We start from the raw sequence: 22,650 nt of genomic DNA on the forward strand, positions 1-22,650 counted from the left end.
TTAGGATTCCAGTTTTTCATTTCAAGAGGCTGAGTTTCACTTATTCTGCGAGAATGACATGTATATGTGAAATAATTATCAACACTGCTTAAAAAACAGTACTTAACATGCTTGTAGTTGAATGATGCTTACTGGCATGTTTTTGACAAGTGGTTTTGGGAACAGATTTGCAAGTCAGTAAGTACAATCTGTAGCAAAATAGAACTAGATCCTACAAAAGTATGCAGTATTTATAAAATGTGGGGTTTTTTTCTTTCCTTCTTGGTGTCTACGAGAAACCTCAGAATGTTAAGCCAGGAGCAATTAGTTTTGTCCTCACCCACCAGCCAGGCTATCTTTTAAAGCAATTAAAATACATCAAAATCAGAATAAAATTACTTTAAAAGATGTTTTCTAATAGACACGATGTCGTGAACGAGAGGTATCAGTTATGCTTTTTTATGAAAGAGTCAGCAAACGCACTTAAGGTAAATGAAAGTTGACACAGTACCATTAAAGTATATGAAAGATGCGGTCTAGGGTGTGCATGTGCCTCAAAGGATGGGTGGGGCAGATACGGAGATATTAGTACTACGGCATTTTCAGGACTGCGTCATCTGCGCTGTGTGACAAGTGCCAGGTCCCCTCCTTTGGCTTAAATAAAGCCATGTTATTGTGCAGGGTGGGGTGAGAGAATAGTGAGTCCTCACCAAGGGGAAAAAAAAGCTTCCTCAGTCTTCTCAGTTAAAAAGCTTTTACTCTCAACCCATTCATACTGAAAATTGATGAGTAATGGTTGATGAAGCACAAATGGCCCAAACAGAGCTGTTTGTTTGTAGCTCAGAACCTAGGTACTTCACTGTGAGGTTCTGTTCTTACTCATTTCCAGGAATCATACTGCATGATGAACCGGTTGATTGGGCTGCAGCAGGAGATCACGTTAGTCTCACTTTGACCGGCATGGATATCATCAAAATCAAGTGAGCAAAACTGGGTTTCAGTCTAAGTAACGGTTTGTTTTTAATGAAAAGCTTTATAACTATTACACTTAACAATCAGCGGTTTACTTGAAGAATGATGTGGCTACCAGGATATTTAAAACCGAAGTGATGCATATCACCTGGCTTGCATGTGCAAACGTTGGAAACATCTGCTACATGTACAACGGCAACCTCAGAAGAATACTGTTAGTTTTCATACTTTGCCCTAGTGCTGAAAGGGGTAACCTTCAAAGCCTGTTTCCTTAAGACTTGTCCTTGGACATTTTAATTGCTCAATTAAGTAAATCCTTATTGCTAAATAAAACAGAGGATTTTTTTAAGAACTTATAGAATCATAAATCATTCTAATAAAACACATCCAAACAACTGCCATTGCGTACCAAAAAGTAAATCTGGACAAGAGGAATTGATGGAAACTGTTTATTCAACACATTTAGCTGCTTGTAACATTTGTTTTGTAAATGTTTTGCTGACCCTTTTTTCTGGGGTCTGATACATTCAGTGAGACCCAGCAAATGTCTTTGTGTCTATTTCAGTCCATAGGTTTCATGCTAAGCGTTAGCCCTCAAGCTTTTAGGTAAGCGTCAGTTGTTGTTCAGGCTAGAAAATTGGACCCATAATTTGTTCAGCTTTTTTACATTCCAGTTGGACTTCAGACAACAAACTTTCAAGCTACCGTTTGAAAAACTCCTTGCATTGGTAGTTTTGCAAATTTATGCTCTGCTTTTAAGGGAAAACTACAGGCTTTTCTATATTGCCATTTCATAATGGGGTGTGATTCTCTGTGGTAAATGGGGGGGGGGGGGGGGGAAGTCTTGTTCTACTTTTTGAATGAAGGCTTGAGTCAATTCGTTACCTTGATGTCATTCGTAATTTTGAAGATATGTTAGATTTGTCAAGAAAAGGTACGAAGTTGTAAGTCCTCTTGATATTGATGAAATTTGATTACAGCTGATGTATATGTTTAATCATGCTGTTTGTTCTCTTCAGGCATGTTTTTCTGTGTGGGATTAATTTTCCTTTCATTTTAGGTGGCTAAAACTAGCCACTGTGAAAAAGCTGTGTCTAGTCTACCGTATTGACTTGTAACGAGCAGCAGCTTTCTTGTGACTCCATGGAGAGTTTTTTGGAAATGAGTGCTGCTGAAAGCTTAAGTTTTGAGAGTCCTGACCACGATGTTCCTTTGTCCACAAAATAGCTGAGTTACAGGCACAGGCACTGCAATGTTGGGCATCCTGCAGTATTTTATGCCATTGATCTAGAACAATTAATCTCTGAATGAAAGTCTAATTCTTCAAAGTACCTACACACAGGAAACAGTGACATTTTTAGAAACTGATTAGCAATGGACGTAATTGTTCACTGAACTAGACAGACCTCTTCATGCATACCCACAAAATACTGTAGACATTGTCTAAGAATTAATTTTGTTAGAGGCTTTAATACGGTGTTCCTGATTTCTTCCCCCTGGTTATATTAAAGTAGTGGTGTCTTTGCTTTGCTTGTCTTAAATATTTATCTTTTTCCAGTGCAGTGATTAACATTTGTATGTCAAGATATATATTAGTTTCTTTTGTTCTCCTCTCTTGTAGTGTTGGCTGTGTATTTTGTGATCCCAAGGAACCCATTAAAGTTTGCACTCGTTTCAGAGCTCGGGTTCTCATCTTCAATATTGAGGTTCCAATCACTAAAGGATTTCCTGTAAGTCTCTGTGAAAGTTCCTGTGTTCATTACAGGTTGCTCAGGCCTTTTCCTCTCCATGTTCAACGCCCCGAATATGAGAGGCCTTTAGTGTCCAGAAGTGGTTCTGTCTCTCCAGAGGAAACAGGCTCTTCTGTAATTTGAAGAGCATGTAAGGGGCTATTGTGGCTACTTATGCATATTCTTATTGGCTTTTAGTACATAGCTGAGCCATTTCAGAGAACATGAGTTCTACCACAGTGGGGCTAGGTTGTCCTTTAGAAATCTCACACCTTGCAGGAGTATAATGATGCACTTAGTTGTAAGATACCTTTTAAAAATAAATATCAGTTCATGCTACAGAACGGCACTGAAGTGGCAGAAGCAAAACACTTAAGAATGAAAAATGATGAATTTATGATGAATTAATACATGACCTTTGTGTCATATCTGTAGAGATCACAAAGTTTAAGAACTAGGAGTGGTTACTGAATGTGAGGCAGAGACTCCTGTGAGAGGAGTTTTATAAGCATTTGTTTAAAAAAATCAATCTTAAAAGAAGTTGATGTTTTCAAGTAGTAACACCTAGGATTTCTGATTATTGTAGAATGTTTAATAACTGAAAAAAATATTTTTAGGTGCTTTTACACTATCAAACTGTAAGTGAACCTGCTACTATTAAAAGACTGTTGAGCGTCCTGCACAAAAGCACTGGTGAAGTGACAAAGAAAAAACCTAAGTAAGTGTTTTGAATAGTTAATAATTACTCAAGAAATGGGCTGACTTTTGATTAATATATGGTATATCAAGCAGGTTCTATTATGAAGCAATGATGTGTTTATAAGAATATGCTTTCATTGTTTTAGTTGGTTTCATGTTTAGATTTTGGAGTGCTTTACAAAGAGAAAAACCTCCTTCCTGCTTGATAAATGCTGGGCACCTGAGAAGTAAAATGACTTGCCTAAGGTCACCTGCAGAATTGGAAGTGAATCCTGGATCACCAGCCCTGTGCTTAAAGGATTTTTTTTTGTTGTTTTTTTTGTTTGTTTGGGTTTTTTTTTTACATTATCTCTTTTCTTCCTGTAATAGCATGGGATCCTTGGTATAACTCTGGAGATGGGTTACTGTCTAAAATAAACTTGACTAGACAGTGGGTCAGAGAAAAAAAGATTTAGGGAGTCTTCCCAAACAAGTTAAACTATGGGAACATCCCTCTAGTTACTTGAAGCTGTATTTGGGTAGAAATGCTATTTGATACATAGAACGCTATCAGAATAATCCTTTTCCAAAAATTGCATGGCTGAAACAGTTGCTGAAAGGTAATGGGAAGAAAAATCTTGACTTCTACAGAGCAATGAATTGTCTCTTTTGTTGTTGGGTTTGAAACAAGACTTGATTTCTGCTAGACATGAAAAACCAGATATTAATGAGATAATTAACTTCAAAACAATTTTCTAAATGTTGTGGTGGATGCCCTTCTCTAGAAGTTTTTAAAGAAAACTCAGATGCCTTTTTAAAATGTACATTGCAGGCAAATGAGTTTTCAGTCTGGTGGCTTGAAATCAAGCTTGATCATTATACTTTTGGCTTTTTAAGTTGATTTTTTCCATTTATTCACTGTTTTCTTTTTCATTTATGCATGCATATGTTTATAATAGAGTTTTCTGCTTATTTACCTGCAGGTTCTTGACTAAAGGGCAGAATGCTCTAATAGAACTACAGACTCAAAGACCTGTTGCTCTAGAGTTGTATAAAGATTTTAAAGAGCTTGGGAGGTTTATGTTACGCTACAGTGGTTCCACTATTGCTGCAGGAGTTGTCACAGAGGTATGGCTTTTTTGTAACAGACTTTCTATACTGTAAAGGAACAGTGTTAACTTTCACATAGCTTTTAGTTTTTATGGTTAGGACCTGTTTTATACCTGTTGGCCTAAAAAGTGAATTTATTCTGCTGAAAAAGAGACAGTGCTTCAGCGAGATGTGAAGAAAACTTGCCATGGTTCTGTTCAATTTATTAGGAGCAAAAATTACTCTATTTAGAATTTTTGAATGTTGTGCATTTTTCCCCCTCTCTCGAGTTTAAAAAATAACACTTCGCTATTTTAACATATATCAGTCTTTCTGAAATCTAATTGCCTGTATAAATATACTGGAAGTAGTGTGTAAATAAGAAGTGTTGGCCATATTTACTGTGGCTAGTTGAGGTCCCAGATCTTTTTCTGTTAGCACCAAAGACGATTTGATTCTTACCAATGCCTATAGACATTTTCTGATCCTGTGTGAGAAGAAGCAAAGGCTTTGGGGCTAAATATAAATGTTTTGCCTTCTATTAGGAGCAAAAAAGATGAATGTCCCTCTATCTGTCACTTTAAAAAATCTTGCTATGATTTTTGCATTAGAATTTAAATTCTAGTTCTAGGCCTGAGGGAGAGCAATTTAGTCACATTAATGAAATTCTGGTACTGAGACTTAAAGCTGAATCATTTAATGTCAAAACTTGGAACTAGAGTATGAGAATTTCTGGCTTCTCCTGGTGTACGTAGGAATGATGTGCTAGGTCTGTCAGAAGCTCTGGGCCTTATGGAGCTTTAATGCTCTTAACAACCTGTCTGGTCTTAAATAGGATCCAGAATTAGGGTTTTAATCTTGTACCCATTTTTCATTAAATTTAACTTGAAGTGAATGGAGTCCTATTTAGATCTATGATGCCCAATGTTTGTAGAATTGGCTACTAAAGTCTTTGATTGTTATTTGGGAATTACTGTTTTTGTACTTGTGATCTTGTTCCAGAGAATTTCAGAGCAATAGAAATTATTTTTTCCACAGCTAACTATATCATGTTGAAAAAAGCTGTGATCGTTTCACGTTTAGTACTTCATTTTTCACCATAGCGTTTTTTCCATTTGCTTGTATTTTTAGATTAAAGAATGACAGTGGTGCCAGGACTTCCACCGTCCAACCAAAATGCAGTCAGATATCCAAACTTCTGTTTAAGAATCCAGTTACTTCAGCTGAAGGAACAAGTGCAATTAACTGGGGAGATGATGATGACAAAAGTTAAATTGTGTGAGACATCTGGGGAGCCCTTCATCAGTCTCTCCCACTGCAGAACAAGATGCCAACTGACAAGGAACTGCTAATGTTGCACTTCTCAGTCTCATGTGTTTCTCCATGTGGAATTTAATCCTTAGAGAGTTTGATGGAAAAATCTTAGAAAGTTGAATTAGAGAAAAAGATGATGAATCATCATGAAACAAACTCCTTACTTCCAGACATAAATTGTTTACATATTTTCTTTGATTTGCTTTTTTGCTGCACATTAATTCAGTAAAGTAACTTTATTGGTCTAATATATTTTTAGGTTTGAGTTGAATGCATATTCAGGGGAAAAAAAGAACTATTTGCTTTGGTTTCAAGAGAATGGCATGTAGTATTATCCCAGGATTGTTTTCCCCTGTCCCAAAATTTATTTAAAAAAAAGAAGTTTTCTTTTGCTGTGTAGTGGAAGCTGTGCCAACATTGGCTAATTTTATTTTTTAAACTCTAAGAATAATAAAATAACTTTGTCTGAGCATAATTTTTGTCTTCTTCATCTTTTGTTATTTAAAAACTTCTAAATTGTGTTAAATCATTCTTTACTTTCCATAACTCAGAAGTTTCAGAGTAAACTTATGAGTTAAAATGCGAAACTAGCATGCGACTTGTCTTTCTGTGGAAATAATTTCAGTTTTTCTCGTGTTACTCAGTGCAGCTACACATCTCTTTCATCCAGACTTAGTGCTCTTTTCAACAAAACCTGGCAGTTTAATCTTGGGATGTATGCTAAAGCCAGATTGTTGTGCTTACTCAAGCCTGTAACTCCTTCCTGCTTTTCAGTAATAGGACAGGCGAAACCTTCCAACTGAAAAGAGGATCCTTCTGCCACCTCCAGCATAAGCTCAGGACAGACGCACTTTACTACAACTTGGAAGATTTTTTTTTTTCAATAGGAAGTGTGAGAGGACCTCAGGTATTTCAGGACCTGTACGCGAGTGCAGGGTGGAGACAACTCTGCTTTGACCATAGTGAGTAGTGTGAGGAAGGAACTAAAGTACTCGCTCCAGAGCATCAGTCACCGGGGTTAACCGAAGTAAAGCTGTGCCCTGTGTAGTGAAGAACACAAAAAGACTTAGTTCAAAGTCACGTACAGTCCATACCTACTCTTCCCACACTGGTTTTTTTGGTAGGTAACGTTTTTTGCACTTACATGCTTTATCCCCAATTCAGCAGATAGCTGCACTTGACCAGACAGATAAATTTTACAGTTGACTACATGCACATTTGTAGAAATATCAGCAATGCTTTATGTGGAAATGACTTTTGGAAAATCTTCTGAATCTGAAATGCCTGAAAGCTGTTATTGCCAAAACTGAAGCTCATGAATTATCACTATTTGTTATGTCTTTTTATCATCCAGAAATTGCATTTAAATACTTACCAGTTTCAACATGCCAGCCGTGAAGGTTTCAGTGCACTTGTTGGATTCCAGAGATTCGTACTGCCAAGCTCCCGCGTTGAACCTGTTCCACTTGAACTTGCCCTCAAACCTTGAAAATGCTTAGGTTGCTTTTAAGTCAGGGGACAGCTGAAGCGCTACAGGCAGAAGAATGTCTTCAGTTGTAAGACTTCAGTAAATTCCTTGCTTTTTGTGCACAAGGAAGTGTGATACGGGATGAACCTCTGATAACCTCTTCTCAGACACGGTTACATTAGATTTTGAGACTCAGTATTCTGTGATGACAGAAAAGCCACTGCATGCTTTCCCAGTTTGTAGCTTGGGAGAGCCGGAGGTATTACCTAATCCAGTTTCAACATGACTGCACTACCTTTCAGCACTGATTTGAACTCTGCCTGGAGGCGCCAGTTGGTTGATGCATGAATGATCTGTCATTGTGCAACAAAAATAGATCACCTTTATTCAATCAAAATATGTTTGCATGTTGATCCACAAGAAATTTGATGGCTTGGAAGTGGTCTAGGGTGCAAAAATTATTCTAAACTGCTGACTGAGATATTCACAATCTCCTGGTGACCGCATACTCCTCTCCAATATGGATGTAGTGTTTTGACTGTCTCTGGAGTGCAGGGAGGTGGCATGCAATCTTAGAGCAATTTGATAATCTAAGCATTTTCTCTTGCAGAAAAATGTCTTTTACACAGCTCTTACCGGGCAGTTTGGGTTCTCGGGAAGTTAAAGAAAAACCTAATTATATGTATCAGGCTTCTCTATAGTAAGGTGGCTTCCACTGGAATATCTACGGAAGGGAAAGTATGAAAGCCGGTGTCTTGCTTCTTTTTTAAAAACTGGATTTCCGAGAACGTACAACAGAGTGTACCAGGTAGGATTGTGCTTCTCAGCTGTTTTGAATTGAAGGGCCACTCAGCTGCTTGTATGGTTTGATGTTTGCGGATATTGGTAGAAAAAAGAGTTTCTTATGTTTAAAATCTTTTGTTCTGGCAGAAGCAGTGTTTTTGAGGTTACAAGGAAAAGTATTGATGATGACAAAGCAGTCAACATGAGCTGCAGACATGCTAGTCCAAGTGTCTTTTCTCTGTGTCTGCTGTCAGTAAGGAGCAGGTCCCTGGCTAGGTGTTTGGGTCTTCAATTATTTTGTATAGATGTTGTAAAATGTCTTCAGGCTGTAGCTTGAAAAACTGATATAGGGAGAAATTTCCCTATCAAACCATTCTTTTTCTCCCCTTCTTCAGTACTTACCCCACCTGCAGTACTGTGTCCAGCTCTGGAGCCCTCAGCACAGGAAAGACATGGACCTGTTGGAGGGGGTCCAGAGGAGGGCCACACAATTGATCAGAGGGCTGGAACACCTCTCCTACAAGGAAAGGCTGAGAGAGCTGGGGTTGTTCAGCCTGGAGAAGAGAAGGCTGTGGGGAGACCTGATTGTGGCATTTCAGTACTTAAAGGGGGCCTTTCTTATAAGAAAGATGGGGACAAACTTTTTAGCAGGCCCTGCTGCAATAGGACAAGGGGTAATGGTTTTAAACTAAAAGAGGGTAGATTCGGACTAGATATAAAGAAGAAATTTTGTACAATGAGGGTGATGAAACACTGGAGCGGGTTGCCCGGAGAGGTGGTAGATGCCCCATCCCTGGAAACATTCAGGGTCAGGTTGAATGGGGCTCTGAGCAACCTGATCTAGTTGAAGATGTCCCTGCTCATTGCAGGGGGATTGGACTAGATGACCTTTAATGGTCCCTTCCAACCCAAACTAGTCTATGATTCTATAGACAGAGAGGAGCTGTTTTCTAACAACTAAGCTGATCCTGCCTCCCTGCTTCAACTCCTAGAAAAGAACCAAGTGTCACAGAAATAGTAATTTTTTCCCCCTTTCCTCTTTTCTGCTGTTGTTGCCAGGGTTTGTTCCCACTCGTGAGTGAGCGGTGCAGGGAAGACGGAGAGAGAGGGGGAGGAGTTGAGACTCGCTGTGCAAATACATACAGACCTACTAATCTAAATTGGTGCCTCGTAGAAAAAAATCACAGATGAAGCAAGCGGCTAACGATGGCTCACTCAAAGGCTCTCATAGTGCTGGAAAACTTTATAGGTGGCAAATTTGTTCCTTGTTCCTCCTACATAGACTCCTATAATCCATCCACCGGAGATGTCTATTGCAGGGTGCCAGACAGTGGCAAAGAAGAGGTGAGTACTGTCCAAATGTACAAAGAAGTGAAAACGTTAAACGCACGTAATGTTTATATTTTGAGTGGGAGAGGCTGAGGGTGAGAGAACAGAAAAACACTGAAGACTTTAATGCTTAAATGAGTAAGGTCTTGATTGTATCGTAGCACTGTGTAATCTATTGCTGCGGCAGCGAATACTGTTATTTTTTTACATTTTGCTGTTAGAAAGTTACAGGCTGGATCCTAGGCTGGTGTAAATCAACAAAGCTTCAGTAACTTCAGTGGAGCTCCTTCAGCTCACATGGGAGATGTCTTGTATATAAGTTAACAATAACGCTCAGACTGGCTGTAAGTATAAACAGTCTGTAAGAAAGAAAAAGGTTTATTGATCTCTTCTGTAAATAAACTTAGAGGCACCATATACAACTAAATGTGTTCTCCCTTAGTGTCTTGATGATTTGCAGTTGTCATTTAAAAGGATTTTTGGCTTGCTGACTTTTCCCTGAAGATGGTAAAAAGCTTCCAGACCTCTCTGGTTTTGGCATTAGCAACTGGATATTAAGTGGAAGTGATGAAGTGGCTGCGATGAGTGTACGTTTCCTTATAACATAGCCTGTCCTCTGCATCGATGTAATGTTTCCTAGTCCTGTGCTCTCTGGTGGGATGAATGTTTCCCGGTACCTTATACGTGCTCAGGTGTGGATGGGCAATGTGACATTCATCCGGGGAGCTGCAGTTTCATTGATGCTACTTTATAAGGGACCTACAAGTGTGTGTCCAACATAATGTTTCAGATTTACTGAAGAGAGGAGTGACTGGAAAAGATTGACAAGTAGTGTATGGTATTTTCAAAATGTTTTTTGAAACAAACCTCTGCTGTGTGTAGCTGTTCCCTTCGCTTGTATTTCAGTCCTGTTGACATCTTTTCTCTTTGCTTCTCTCAGCAGAAACCTTTGCACTGTAATTTCAACTGGGTAAATATTTGCTAGATGCTGATGACCAAGGGTTAAAGAGTAACAGGTTGGGTTTGCTAGAATACATCTGTGTAAGTTCATTCCAACCCTAATTATGCCTGAAAAGACTTCTCTTTGATCTGCAGGTGCAAATCTTCCTGTTCGTTCATTTGCAAAATCATTAGAACAAGAGAGATGTGAGAATGCCAGAACAGCCTAACAAGAGTAGGCTGCTGGCCATTCTGGAGATACAGTTCAAATACACTGAAGAGCAATGTTTTTTCTCTGTCAGCTTCCTGAGTTAGTGGTTGTGCATAGCAGCAGGAACCCAGTGTAAACACCTGTAAAGCCGACCAGTGCTTTACTCCTGCCTTCAAATGTACGAGAAGGTCGAGCTCTGCAGAGCTGGCATCTGCTGGTGACCGATGGAATATGCTGCAGGGGAAAATGCAATCACATGCTACTTAGAGGGTATCTAGAGATATCAAAACAAGCACCTAGACCCAGATTCAACAAAGAACTCGAGATGCTGGTTTCTAGTAAGGCTCAATGTCCAGATGGATTTTTTTCTCGGTTAATTTTAGTGGAAGGTTAGAAGGCAGAACAGAGACAGACAGCATATCCGTTGCTGACCCTGGAATTTAACACCAGGTCAGCTGCAGTGGCCATTTCAGCTCGTTTCTGCCAAAAACACTGAATGTTTTTCTTTTTTTTTTTCAGGGGTTAATTTGTCCCCCAGCTAGATGTCGTCTTAAATTCCAAATAGGTGCCCTGTATCTCCAAAACACAGTCTGGTGAGGGATAATTAGTCCTGGCAAATATCTCCTTAAACAAATCTCTCTTTAAAGAACCTTGCTCCTGTGCATCATCCCCTGGGAAAGCAAACATCATATCCTAAGGGTAGTTTGGGGTATTTTGGTATCAACCTTTTGTGATAGGCCTGGATTGTGTGTTCTTTCTCTGTGTCTGTCTTGTGCAGATGAGGCAAGCAGAAGGAAGCATTTCAGACACATGAGTTCATAGTTGAATTCTTATGTGTGTTTTCTTTGTGGCTTGGCTTTCTTTGCTGCTTTTTGCTAGTCAAACTAAGTAACTGTTTAACCTTCGTATGCTCTCTTCTTCTGTACAAATCTCTCTCCTTTTTGTCTTTTTTTTTTTTTTTCAGATCAATCTGCTGCCACTTCGTTCCTTCCTTTGCTAATTTTCTCTTCCTCTGTCTACGAAAATGCAACATCTTAGTTCTTCTTCTAAACCTGCTGGAGGGTTAAAAATGCAGATAGCCTTAACTTCACATCAGCCCTCTCTTGAGGCACGCAGCACTTGGTGGAAAAGCCCACAGAGGAGAGGACAGATGAGAAGCAGCACCACAATGGCACCTAATGATGGGAGGGCAGAAGAACAAGCTAATTAGTAAAGGTGGTATGCTTTTACAGAGGGTGAACCTTTTCGGGGTAGTGTGCCCTCCACGCCTGATTTGCTGAAGAAGCTGCAGTTCCCCTTTCCCAGGCCTGCTTTGGCCCTGCTCCAGCTGTTCAGTGCCACCGTCGGCACCTGAGCACTATGTAGCTGAACTGCAGTCAAAAGAGTAGAGTCTAGTTTTCTCAGCTTAGCCAGTGATCCCTGTGACTTTGTGTGAGTTGGTTTATTTCCCTCCTTGGCCTCCATACCAGTATCATTCTGGCCCTCAAACTCGGTCCTTATTTTCAGGGAGACCATAAATTCTGCACTGGCAGGGGGGCAGGTTTTTCACCCGCTTGAACTTTTGTGCCCTTGTTAGTAAAACATCATTGGAGTGTCTATAAATTATTTTGTGATGGTTTTTATAACACTCATCACGATGTGAAGGAACAAATTTGGAACTCTGTTTTGTGGAATTAGTGGAAAGGAGCCTTCAGTGACTGCACGGGAACCAGCAATATGGCAACATTAGGAGAGGTCAGAATGATCTGATTAATATTACATCGGGATCCTCCTAGTTATTGACTTTGGCAGATTTCCAAAAGCTGAAGAAATTTATGAGCAAAAATTATGGGAAACCAGCTAAGGCAGCTATGGCTAAAAGCCCACCTTGATGCATATATTAGACACTGGAAGCAATAAAGAAGTGATACATAAGAAGCAAAAACTGGGAAATAGGGCAGTTAATTAAAATATGGAAGGATGTTGGTAACGATATTTAGTAATCTGAGAGACTGGTAAACATCAAGAAGGGACTGCTTATAAGGCAATAAATGCAGGTAACTTCCATTTAAGAGCCCAGAGGAAATGACTGATGGGAGAGAAAGCTTTCTGGTGAATTTTAATCCTTTGAAGCCTAGTCTTCAGAAAAGTGCTGGTAATCTTCCACTCTTCAGAAAGGTCAGGCTGGAGGACCGTAGAACCATAGAATCATAGAATCGTCAAGGTTGGAAAAGACCCTTAAGATCATCGAGTCCAACCGTCGCCCTATCACTGCCAAGTCCATCTATACCATGTCTTCAAGCACCGTATCTATCCGTTCTTTAAATACCTCCAGGGATGGAGACTCAACCACTTCCCTGGGCAGCCTGTTCCAATGCTTGACCACCCCCTCAGTGAAGAAGTTTTTCCTAATGTCTAACCTAAACCTCCCCTGGCGAAGCCTGAGGCCGTTTCCTCTCGTCCTATCACTCGTTACTAGGGAGAAGAGGCCAACCCCCACCTCGCTACAGCCTCCTTTCAGGTAGTTGTAGAGAGCAATAAGGTCTCCCCTCAGCCTCCTCTTCTCCAGGCTAAACAACCCCAGCTCCCTCAGCCGCTCCTCATAAGACATGTGCTCTAGACCCTTCACCAACTTCGTTGCCCTCCTCTGGACACGCTCCAGCACCTCGATGTCCTTCTTGTAGTGAGGGGCCCAAAACTGAACACGGTACTCGAGGTGCGGCCTCACCAGTGCCGAGTACAGGGGCACTATCCCCTCCCTGGTCCTGCTGGCCACGCTATTCCTGATACAAGCCAGGATGCCATTGGCCCTCTTGGCCACCTGAGCACGCTGCTGGCTCATGTTCAGGCGGCTGTCAGCCAACACCCCCAGGTCCTTTTCAGCCAGGCAGCTCTCCAGCCACTCCTCCCCAAGCCTGTAGCGTTGCATGGGGTTGTTGTGACCCAAGTGCAGGACCCAGCACTTGGCCTTGTTGAATCTCATGCAGTTGGCCCTGGCCCATCGGTCCAGCCTGTCCAGGTCCCTCTGTAGGGCCTTCCTACCCGCCAGCAGATCAACATTCCTGCACAACTTGGTGTCATCTGCAAACTTACTGAGGGTGCACTCGATCCCCTTATCCAGATCATCAATGAAGATGTTGAACAGGACTGGCCCCAGTACTGAGCCCTGGGGAACACCACTCGTGACCGGCTGCCAACTGGATTTGGCTCCATTCACCACCACTCTCTGGGCTCGGCTGTCCGGCAAGTTTTTAACCCAGCGTAGAGTGCACCCATCCAAGCCGTGTGCAGCCAGCTTCTCCAGGAGAATGCTGTGGGAGACAGTGTCAAAGGCCTTACTAAAGTCCAAGTAGACAACATCCACAGCCTTCCCCTCATCCACTAAGCGGGTCACCTTGTCATAGAAGGAGACCAGGTTAGTGAAACAGGACCTCCCTGTCATAAATCCATGCTGGCTGGGCCTGATCCCTCGGTTGTCCCGCACTTGCTGCATAATGGCACTCAAGATGACCTGCTCCATGACTTTCCCCGGCACCGAGGTCAGGCTGACAGGCCTGTAGTTCCCGGGATCCTCCTTCCGACCCTTCTTGTAGAGGGGCGTCACGTTTGCTAGCTTCCAGTCATCCGGGACCTCCCCGGTTGACCAGGACTGCTGATAAATAATAGAGAGTGGCCTGGCCAGCTCCTCTGACAGCTCCCTCAGTATCCTTGGGTGGATCCCATCTGGGCCATGCAGCAGTTATGTACATCTCGGGCAAAATACTGACAGGACTGGTATGCATCTATATAAATGATCTTTCATATCTGTAGACTTCATTAAGTATGTGATGAGAGAACAGACTAAACCCCAAGAGTTTAGAAAGGAGCTCATTTTATTTTTTTCTGTGAGGGTGTTAATGAGTTTCTAGCTGTGATCAGGTAAGATTAAAAATTTTCTCTGAGTGTCTATTCTGTGAATATATTCTTAGTCCTTGCTTGAACCAGCCGGGAGAAAGGGAAGAGGAAATACAAGGCTGGCAGGGTGTGCAGTCTGTTCCTTCCCCAACCCCTTACTTTCATCATTGCCTGATGTGGCTGAAGTCCCGTGCTGCAAGGACCGTGGACATTTAGACTGAGGCTGCATTTGCTGTGGGAGATTCTTGCACTTTCCCCCATGAGAAACAAGATTCTGCATGGGTTCAGCCAGTGGGACTTGCTGGTGCCAGTTGACAGATCTGGCATTTCCTCCAGGCCTGAAGGGTTGCCCACAAGTTGCTGGAATTTAAAGAAAAGCAGGAGTACAGTGACAGTTTCTTTTCTAGATACTCTATTTCAATAACACTTCTTGAGTTATGAGGTAGTGTCCTGAGAAGATGAAAATGGAGAAGCTATCAGTAGTCACAACTCTGAAGAGATGCAGTCTTCCCAACAACGTGATCTGGATTATCAGCCTCTCAACTATGAATTCATCTGCTGATTGTTTGTTATTCTTTCTAAGGCCTTTCATTAACATTCACCATTCCTCTTTTGCTTTTTTAGGTAGAAGCTGCTGTCAAAGCTGCCAAAAATGCCTTCCCAATTTGGTCCTCAAAAAGTCCATTGGAAAGATCTCAGATCCTGAACAAATTGGCAGACCTGATTGAACATGACTTGGAAGCATTTGCACAAGCAGAGTCAAAGGATCAGGGTAAAAACTGGAACTGTTGATCTCAAATATAGTGTGTCTTGCTGAATATTGAAATGGAGGATATGGTCCAAATTTTTAGTATGGTATGAACTGTTGGAGCAAATTGGAGTTGATGTGCATGAACTTTGCAGAAGTTGCTGATTTTGGATTCCTGGGGCATTCTTGCTTTTCAGAATTGCTGTCTTTGACTTCAGTTTTTAGATATTTGGAATGCAATACTACAGGGGAGCTGTTGTCATGACTATGGTTGCACTGTGCTGGGGATTACTTGGGCGCAGGAAAAAAGACGTTTCCCAAAAACCAGGCAAATCAGCTTTCAGAGCAGAGTTTAAAGCACTGTTTCTGCCCATGATAACACAGCAGTGTGCTCATTTTTGTTTCAGGAAAAACTATTACATTTGCTAGAACAGTGGACATCCCTCGGGCCGTGTACAACTTCCGATTCTTTGCCTCTTCCATCCTTCATCACACGACAGAGTGCACCGAGATGGCAACCGTGGGCTGCGTGCATTACACCTCGAGGGCACCTGTGGGAGTTGGTATGGTGCTCCCGAAATGCTGACAAGCTTGGCAGAGCGTCTGCCACAGCAGCGGCTCAACAAAGAAAGAGGATATTTCAAAAGCATTTGTCGTCTCTGGCTCACGTGCTAAACGTGACTATAGTCTGCTAAAGCATGAGCAACTTTACGTAAAGTCAGTTATGCTATTTCATGGTAAAAAGAATGCTTACATGCCTTAAAAAGCATTTGTTTTAACCTGGTAGCTTTCGCCCTCAAAATCTCTCTTGTGTTTTTTCTGTGTGTGCCTGTGTGGGTAAGTAAGTATTACCGCCGTGGATCAGTGAGGCGTCCAGAAGCAGGGAGCTGCTGCTCCTGCGGGGAGAGCTGGATCCTCCTCGCCTCTGGGGCAGCAGCAGGGGCTTGCAGCGGGACATTTCAGCCTGCGACTGGAATGCGCACGGCTGGCTCAACAGCTTTTGGCTGGGGAATTGCTGAGCTCAGCCGCTAGATGCTGCTAATTCTTCAGAAATAAAGTGGCTGTGCTGAGCTGACATGGAGTCATAATGATTCCATTGCTAGGTGTTTTATCTAAATACATACGAATGTTCCACATTCACACTTGAGTTATTTAAAAAATAAAATTGGCTAACCTAGAGGACCTATTTAAAAGTTTTTGTGAGCAGTGGAGAACATGAGTACTTCTGGTAGAATTACTCTCATAAGGAACAGTCACTCACCGCATCTGCTCCATTGAACAGTGAGAAATCCTAGGGCTTTTGTGAGCAATCGCACCTAACAATTACGATTGTTTTTCCCTATTTCCTATAAATATGTAAGGAGAAAGTATTCCCAAAGGCAATTACTGAAAAAATTCTGGTCATTCAGCAATTTGTGGAACCAGCAGTTTGTACACTGATAAACTTCGGCACTCATAAGTTAGGCTAAAATTTATCAGGAAAATATGCCCTGTATGTTATGCATGCACTTTTTTGTATTGAAACTGGCGGAAGGGGGAGCTCTAAAGAGCAAGAGAAAGCAAGAATGATCTGAGCTCACACACATTACCTTAACTTGCTGGTGGCTAACACTTCTGTGTTACCACAGACCAGTTGATGTACATAGCTTTTATGGCTAACCTTGCAGTAGTGTTCCTAGAAAATACTGAAAAGCTACTGTGAATATAAGATTCAGTCCTGAAGAAACAGCAAAACTTATTCAGAGAGTTCGGCTGATCACCTTAGGATCATTTGCACAAATCTTTTAAAATTATCTGCCTCTGAGAAATGTTTCTAGCTGCAAATTTGTTGTACAATTGTCTGGAGATAAAAGCCATAGCCAAATTCCCTTCATAAATCTGAATTGGTGTGGAACTGCTTGAGGTTAGAGAATCGAGTTTTGTCTCCCTGCAGACTGAACTCCTGTCTTTTGTGGTTTTGCTTTGTAGCTGGTTTAATCAGTCCCTGGAATTTGCCACTATATTTGTTGACCTGGAAAATAGCTCCTGCCATTGCATGTGGAAATACTGTGGTTGCCAAGCCAAGTGAGATGACATCTGTCACGGCTTGGATGATGTGCAAACTCTTGGAGAAAGCAGGTAAGTCCCCTAGCATGCTAGGGAGGGGGAATGGGGTGGGAACGCTCGCCTGTGCGCCATTTCTTTTGTCGCAGAAATCAGAAAGTGCTCAAAGAATTTGGGAAAGACTGTTTGCTGTAGCTGAATGTTGCACTGAAGAACAAAAAGCTCCCCTGTCCTCATACTATCCCATCTCCCTGCCCCAGCTATCGTCCAGTTTTTTCCACTATCTTCTTATGAAAAGTCTTGCCTTCCTTTGCCCTCCTGCCCTCCACTTAAGGGTGTCCTAAGTCTGCAGTGCCAGCAGAGGAACCATGAGGGTGTAAGAGAGTGAGAATCAGCTCTCGGTGGCTGTGTCGTGGCTGTATTTGGTGCGCTATTAAGAAAAACTGGGAGGATAACTGCTTCTTCCCTGAATGACTGAAAACTGAGTCTCTGATGATGGATGTCAGGCAAACTTGACTGATTGGTGGAACTGGTTTTCTCTTTTAACCCTAGTCTGATATCCACACTCCCTCTGTACTAACTTCCATGGCTCTGCATATCCCTCACCTCAGAGGACATGTGATGTTCCCAAAGACTAGTATACCACCAAGCTCTAAGGCAATTAAAAACACAGTGGTCCCAGAGCCTCCCTCCCTTCTTCCAGGAGCTTGGGCATTTCTTAATGGAGAAAACTGATGACCTGTTGTTGTATGGTTTTATGAAGTACCAAATATAACACAGTGAAGTTAGAGAATTATCAGTAGCTCTAGAGTGACAAAGACTACCAAATATAAGTTGAGGGTTCAAAAGCAGCCCTGCAGGAACAGCAGCACCACTTTGCTTGTGAAGAAAAGGAGCAAGGAAAAAACATGCTTTGGTGGTTTTGTTTTGTCTCTGAAGTGAAACCCGCAGGGGAAAGGGTACAATGACTGTGTGCCTTTCTTCCCATCAGGAGTACCCCACGGGGTGGTGAACGTGGTGTTTGGAACGGGTGCCAAGGCGGGAGAAGCCCTCGTCTGCCATCCCAACGTGCCTCTCATCTCCTTCACGGGAAGCACGCTGACGGCCCAGCGGATCATGGAGAAAAGTGCTCCGCACTGCAAACGGCTTTCACTGGAACTGGGAGGCAAAAACCCTGCGATCATCTTTGACGATGCTGACTTGACCCAATGCATTCCCACGACCTTGAGGTCCAGCTTTGCCAACCAGGTGCCTCCCACCTCTGTAGCGTATAAACCCTGTTTGCAGCAGGAGGTGTGCATGTGTCTGAGAGAGTGTGTGTGTGTGTGTGTGTGTGTGAACATGTGCACCTACCTTTGGATCCAAGTCCTAAATTGTCAAGGTCTGTTTCAAGATTCTGTGTTGTAAGCAAACTGTAAATAGAAAAATATGATTTTTTTTTTTCATTATTCCACAAGCAGGGAAACAAAATAATAAAGGACTCTTCCTAGCACTCTTCATCAGAAAATGGCAAGGTATCGTTATCCCTCTCAAAATAGATATATTGCTTATCCTTCCAGAAAGCAGCTGTTTTAAATCCCACCCTGCAAGTAAGTGGCAAGCTTGCTGATTTGCTGGAATTAAATTAGGAGACTCCCCCCCAAATTCTATCAACATTCCTCTTCCCTCATCACCTGAAACTGTATCAGGGTAAATGTTCAGAAAAATAGCTTGGTATCAGAAAGGGATTATCAGGAAATGAAGACAGATCATTCAGAATTGGAAGTCACGTTTCCTATGAAAAATGTTGGAGAAGACATGTAATCAATGAAAAATCAAATTTATTTGCATTAGTAAGTGACTGTGCAACCCTGTTATTGCTGTTTTGTCTTTTTCTTTTCTTTTCCTTTTTAATCTGCGAAAAACCGTGCTGTGCAGTATTGGTGAATGTAGTTTGCACTCCTGAGGATGCAGGGACACAAGTCTCATTCTGGGATATGACTCTTAATATTCGTCAATAGTACAATGTAATATGAACTAATATTGTTGGGTTTCTTGTTTTGTTTTTGTTTTTGTTTTTGGTAGGGTGAGATCTGTCTCTGCACCTCCAGGATCTTTGTTCAGAGGGGCATATACAGTGAGTTTTTGAAGAGGTTTGTGGCAGAGGCTAAGAAGTGGAAGGTCGGGAACCCCTCAGATCCTACAGTCGACATGGGAGCACTAATAAGTAAAGAGCATCTAGAAAAGGTGATGTTACACGGAGTTTACATGATCTCATCTCATCTTTTAGAGGGCTATGAAAGGTGATTTCAGAGGAGTGTGGAAAGGACCGTGTCCTCTCCAAGATTAGCTCTGAGGGATGATGATTCAAAGCCATCATAAAGTATCTTTTTGGTCAGGTTTCTGTTGCCTGTGGCCTGGGATCACGTGATTACTCCAGAAAAATCAACTCCGTGGGGAAAATAACTTAAAATGACAAACAATGCTTTTTTCCCATTTGAAGTGAAATAATTCAAAATGCGTAAATCTAAATCCTGAGTTTGCTGCTGAACTAAGATTAGTTAGTATATTTTCATGGATTTTAATATTGCATTTGCTGACATCACTTATTTGCCTGATTAGGTAGTTAACAAGGTAAAAGTTTTATTTTTATATCACTCTTTGGCAAATTCTGGGGAGTTCAAGACAGTTTCCTAGGACTGCTTGCAGTAATTTGGAATTGCATGTGCGTAGAGGGAAGCTGTGATGGTGCACAATTAAACACAGTCTGCTTTAGTGGCTTATATGAAATGAACTTTTACGGTGTCAGACAGAGTTCAGGAGAGCAGATGCTCACATCCCAAAACTATCATCTTACACAATCAGCGTAAGCAAGAAGCAGACTGAAAACCGCAGAGTGAGAGAGAAAGCCAAACCATTGTCATGCTTCCTGACGCCTCAGCAGGTTCTCCAGGCCTGTTCAGAAGCAGAGTAGCAGAAACACCCACTTCCCGAGGTCCCCGGTCTGTGGCACCACAGAGGACTTCCGAGTTGAACCTACCAAGGTGGTTAAAAGAAGAAAAAGAGAAAGAAGCCCAGTGGCATCTCTGCGGTGTTTCTATAGGGAGAGAAACCAGTCAACGATTTCAAAACAGCAGAAGCAGATCAATAACATGTCCTATGTGTTCAAGGTAGCATATTATAGGACCAGCCATGGAAACAGCTTTAATTATTTATTGATGAGATTTTTTATAGCATTCATGGCTTCATCATCCTAGTGGCATGTAAACATTTAACAAGCCTGCCTGTGAGGTAGGAAAATATTACTGATCCCTTTGAGTAAATGAATGAACTGTGGCATGGAATACGTGGCAAACTGCCCAAGCTCCTGGAAGAAGGGAGGGAGGCTCTGGGACCACTTGTGTTTTCACCAGGGGCCCTACCCTTTTGAGAACACTTAGCGAGAAGGGCCAGCGGTGTTGCCTGCTAGGCTAGGGAGTGTTTGGAGAGAGAGAAAAAGATTGTTTTACAGCAAGAAATACCCAGCTTTACTTTTACAGAAACATAACAACAAAAGCTAGGGAATCACCTCTGTTGTTAGGAGGGAAGTAAAGGCAGCATGATCCTGTTGGAGATATTCAGGGGCTCCTGTTGATGTGCCCAGACTGGAGAGGTGGGCCCTCAGGATTTGGTGTCCTTTAGCAGTTATCTTTTCCTGCTGCTTCCCCAGGTAAGGAGCTATGTGAAGAAAGCCCAAGCTGAAGGAGCCAGAGTCCTCTGTGGAGAGGGAGTGGATTCATTGCCTCTCCCACCTGGCAACCAGAAAGGCTATTTCATGTTGCCCACAGTCGTTGCTGAAGTCAAGGATGAATCTTGTTGCATGCAAGAAGAGATCTTTGGTCCTGTGACGTGTGTGGTAGCATTTGATACAGAAGAAGAAGTGATTGAAAGAGCCAACAGTGTGAAATATGGCTTGGCAGCCACTGTGTGGTCCAGCAATGTGGGACGTGTTCATAGGGTGGCACAAAGACTACAGTCTGGATTGGTGTGGACTAACTGCTGGCTTGTTAGAGATCTGAACTTGCCATTTGGTGGGATGAAAGCCTCAGGCATAGGAAGGGAGGGAGCAAAGGATTCCTACGAGTTCTTCACTGAGGTCAAAACCATCACAATAAAGCACTGACATATGTCAACGGAAGTATTTTATGGTAAAATAAATGACAGTAATTTGCGTTACCGTAAATGGCTTTCTGGAACACAGGCTGCTATTGTGGCCATCTTTTTCTTGAACTTTGGTCAAGTAATATCAATGACAGCTGAAAATAAGTCATCCCAAATGCTAATGTTGTATTCAGCCTTTCATGTTAAATGAGAAGATCAGCGCAGACTCCACCATCAACCCAGCCGAAGCCAGATGATTTGCTTATCTTATGCATCCTAAAGCTTTCTGAGTATTCCTGTCTCAAAAATCTCTCCCTCTAAGACAGTTTGGAGAGAGGATGATATATGACTGTACCTGTGGTTGGTGAACTACCTTGAGGGACAAAGTGGCAAACATATTGTGAGACTGATATTGTACCGGGAATCAGCCCTTTTCCACTATAAGCAGTATGTTCCACATACCAATCTGTATTGCACTTCACTGATATCAGACAAGGACTAATGCTACAGCACACTACATGCCTAAGGCAGTACCTTTAATCAAATAAGTGGTATTAAGCCATGGGGTCATGAAATTCTCGTGATACACAGAGACAATAAACATTTTAATTACAACCTATTTTATGGTACCCAGCTGAATCATCCTAAGACTTGTTCTCTAACTATTTTGAAATTACAGCCTTTTGTCACTTCTAGGCCTCAGCGGTGGTGTTTTTCACATCCCTGCACAAAGATTTGGCTACATCACAGACAGTGCCATTCTTCATTAATAAAGACTGGAAGTGACTCCTAAGAGAAGTAACAGTTGGAAATGTTTGTCACCAAAATGTAAAACCACTGGCAACTTTCCCTCATTCATTTACAGAGTTTTGTTTTTTTTTTTTTAATCAGGTGTCTCACAAACTTGTTCACATTCCACAAAAAAAGAAATAAAGTTGGATACACATTTCCTCCCCCCAAGATGGCTATGTTGCTATTGAATTTTTACAGCAGCCCTTCATGATTTGTTTTTCAAGGTTTGAGCTGAATTTCACAGTAAACAAAGCTGCATGGAGTTTCATAAATGCCTGTATTCTGAGAAGAGCTAATGAGTCATTGGGGTATTTTTTCAGGGCTGTTGGGGAAAAAAAAAGGACGTCTAAAATACAAAGAAACTGATGAAATATTTTTACTGATGAGACATAAAAGAATGGAGTAGCAAATTGCTGTGCTGCTCCTCTGCACACTGACAAGAAAACACAGAGAGAGACTGGGGGTTAATAGAAAATACAACTTTATTTTTTGTACAGTTTATAACATTTTTAGGTGTGTGGAGCTATGATATGCAGGACTGTAATACCTTGTACAACTGATGTAGGCAGTCTAGAGGAGTCTC

At 41.8% G+C, this 22,650-nt stretch overlaps 2 protein-coding genes across 6 annotated transcripts in view; both read left to right on the forward strand.

The window, feature by feature from the left end:
• Window positions 1-6,231, forward strand: part of LOC104008892 (HBS1-like protein) — a 62,660-nt gene extending 56,429 nt beyond the window's left edge. For all 4 annotated transcript variants that reach the window (XM_087774006.1, XM_087774004.1, XM_087774003.1 and 1 more), the window contains 5 exons: window positions 869-959; window positions 2,573-2,681; window positions 3,299-3,399; window positions 4,343-4,487; window positions 5,580-6,231. In XM_087774006.1, coding sequence (XP_087630132.1) covers window positions 869-959; window positions 2,573-2,681; window positions 3,299-3,399; window positions 4,343-4,487; window positions 5,580-5,591 — 458 coding nt within the window. In that variant the 3' untranslated portion in view covers window positions 5,592-6,231. The remainder of the gene's footprint in view (window positions 1-868; window positions 960-2,572; window positions 2,682-3,298; window positions 3,400-4,342; window positions 4,488-5,579) is intronic.
• A 2,881-nt stretch (window positions 6,232-9,112) lies between these two features.
• ALDH8A1 (aldehyde dehydrogenase 8 family member A1) lies at window positions 9,113-21,894 on the forward strand. Of its 2 annotated transcripts, none has more exons than XM_009460735.2 (7): window positions 9,113-9,357; window positions 14,990-15,137; window positions 15,521-15,676; window positions 17,082-17,231; window positions 18,148-18,404; window positions 19,221-19,382; window positions 20,845-21,894. In XM_009460735.2, the coding sequence occupies exons 1-7, from the start codon at window positions 9,220-9,222 to the stop codon at window positions 21,295-21,297; spliced, it is 1,464 nt and encodes a 487-aa protein (XP_009459010.2). In that variant the 5' UTR covers window positions 9,113-9,219; the 3' UTR covers window positions 21,298-21,894. The 2 variants fall into 2 exon arrangements, with proteins under 2 accessions (XP_009459010.2, XP_087631379.1); XM_087775253.1 differs by lacking the exon at window positions 9,113-9,357 and adding an exon at window positions 14,177-14,245.
• The last annotated feature ends 756 nt before the right edge of the window (window positions 21,895-22,650 follow it).

Source organism: Nipponia nippon, unplaced genomic scaffold, assembly GCF_047370975.1.
Source record: "Nipponia nippon isolate SJK-2023a ecotype South Korea unplaced genomic scaffold, ASM4737097v1 scaffold_4, whole genome shotgun sequence".
In the NCBI taxonomy this organism is placed as follows: domain Eukaryota; kingdom Metazoa; phylum Chordata; class Aves; order Pelecaniformes; family Threskiornithidae; genus Nipponia; species Nipponia nippon.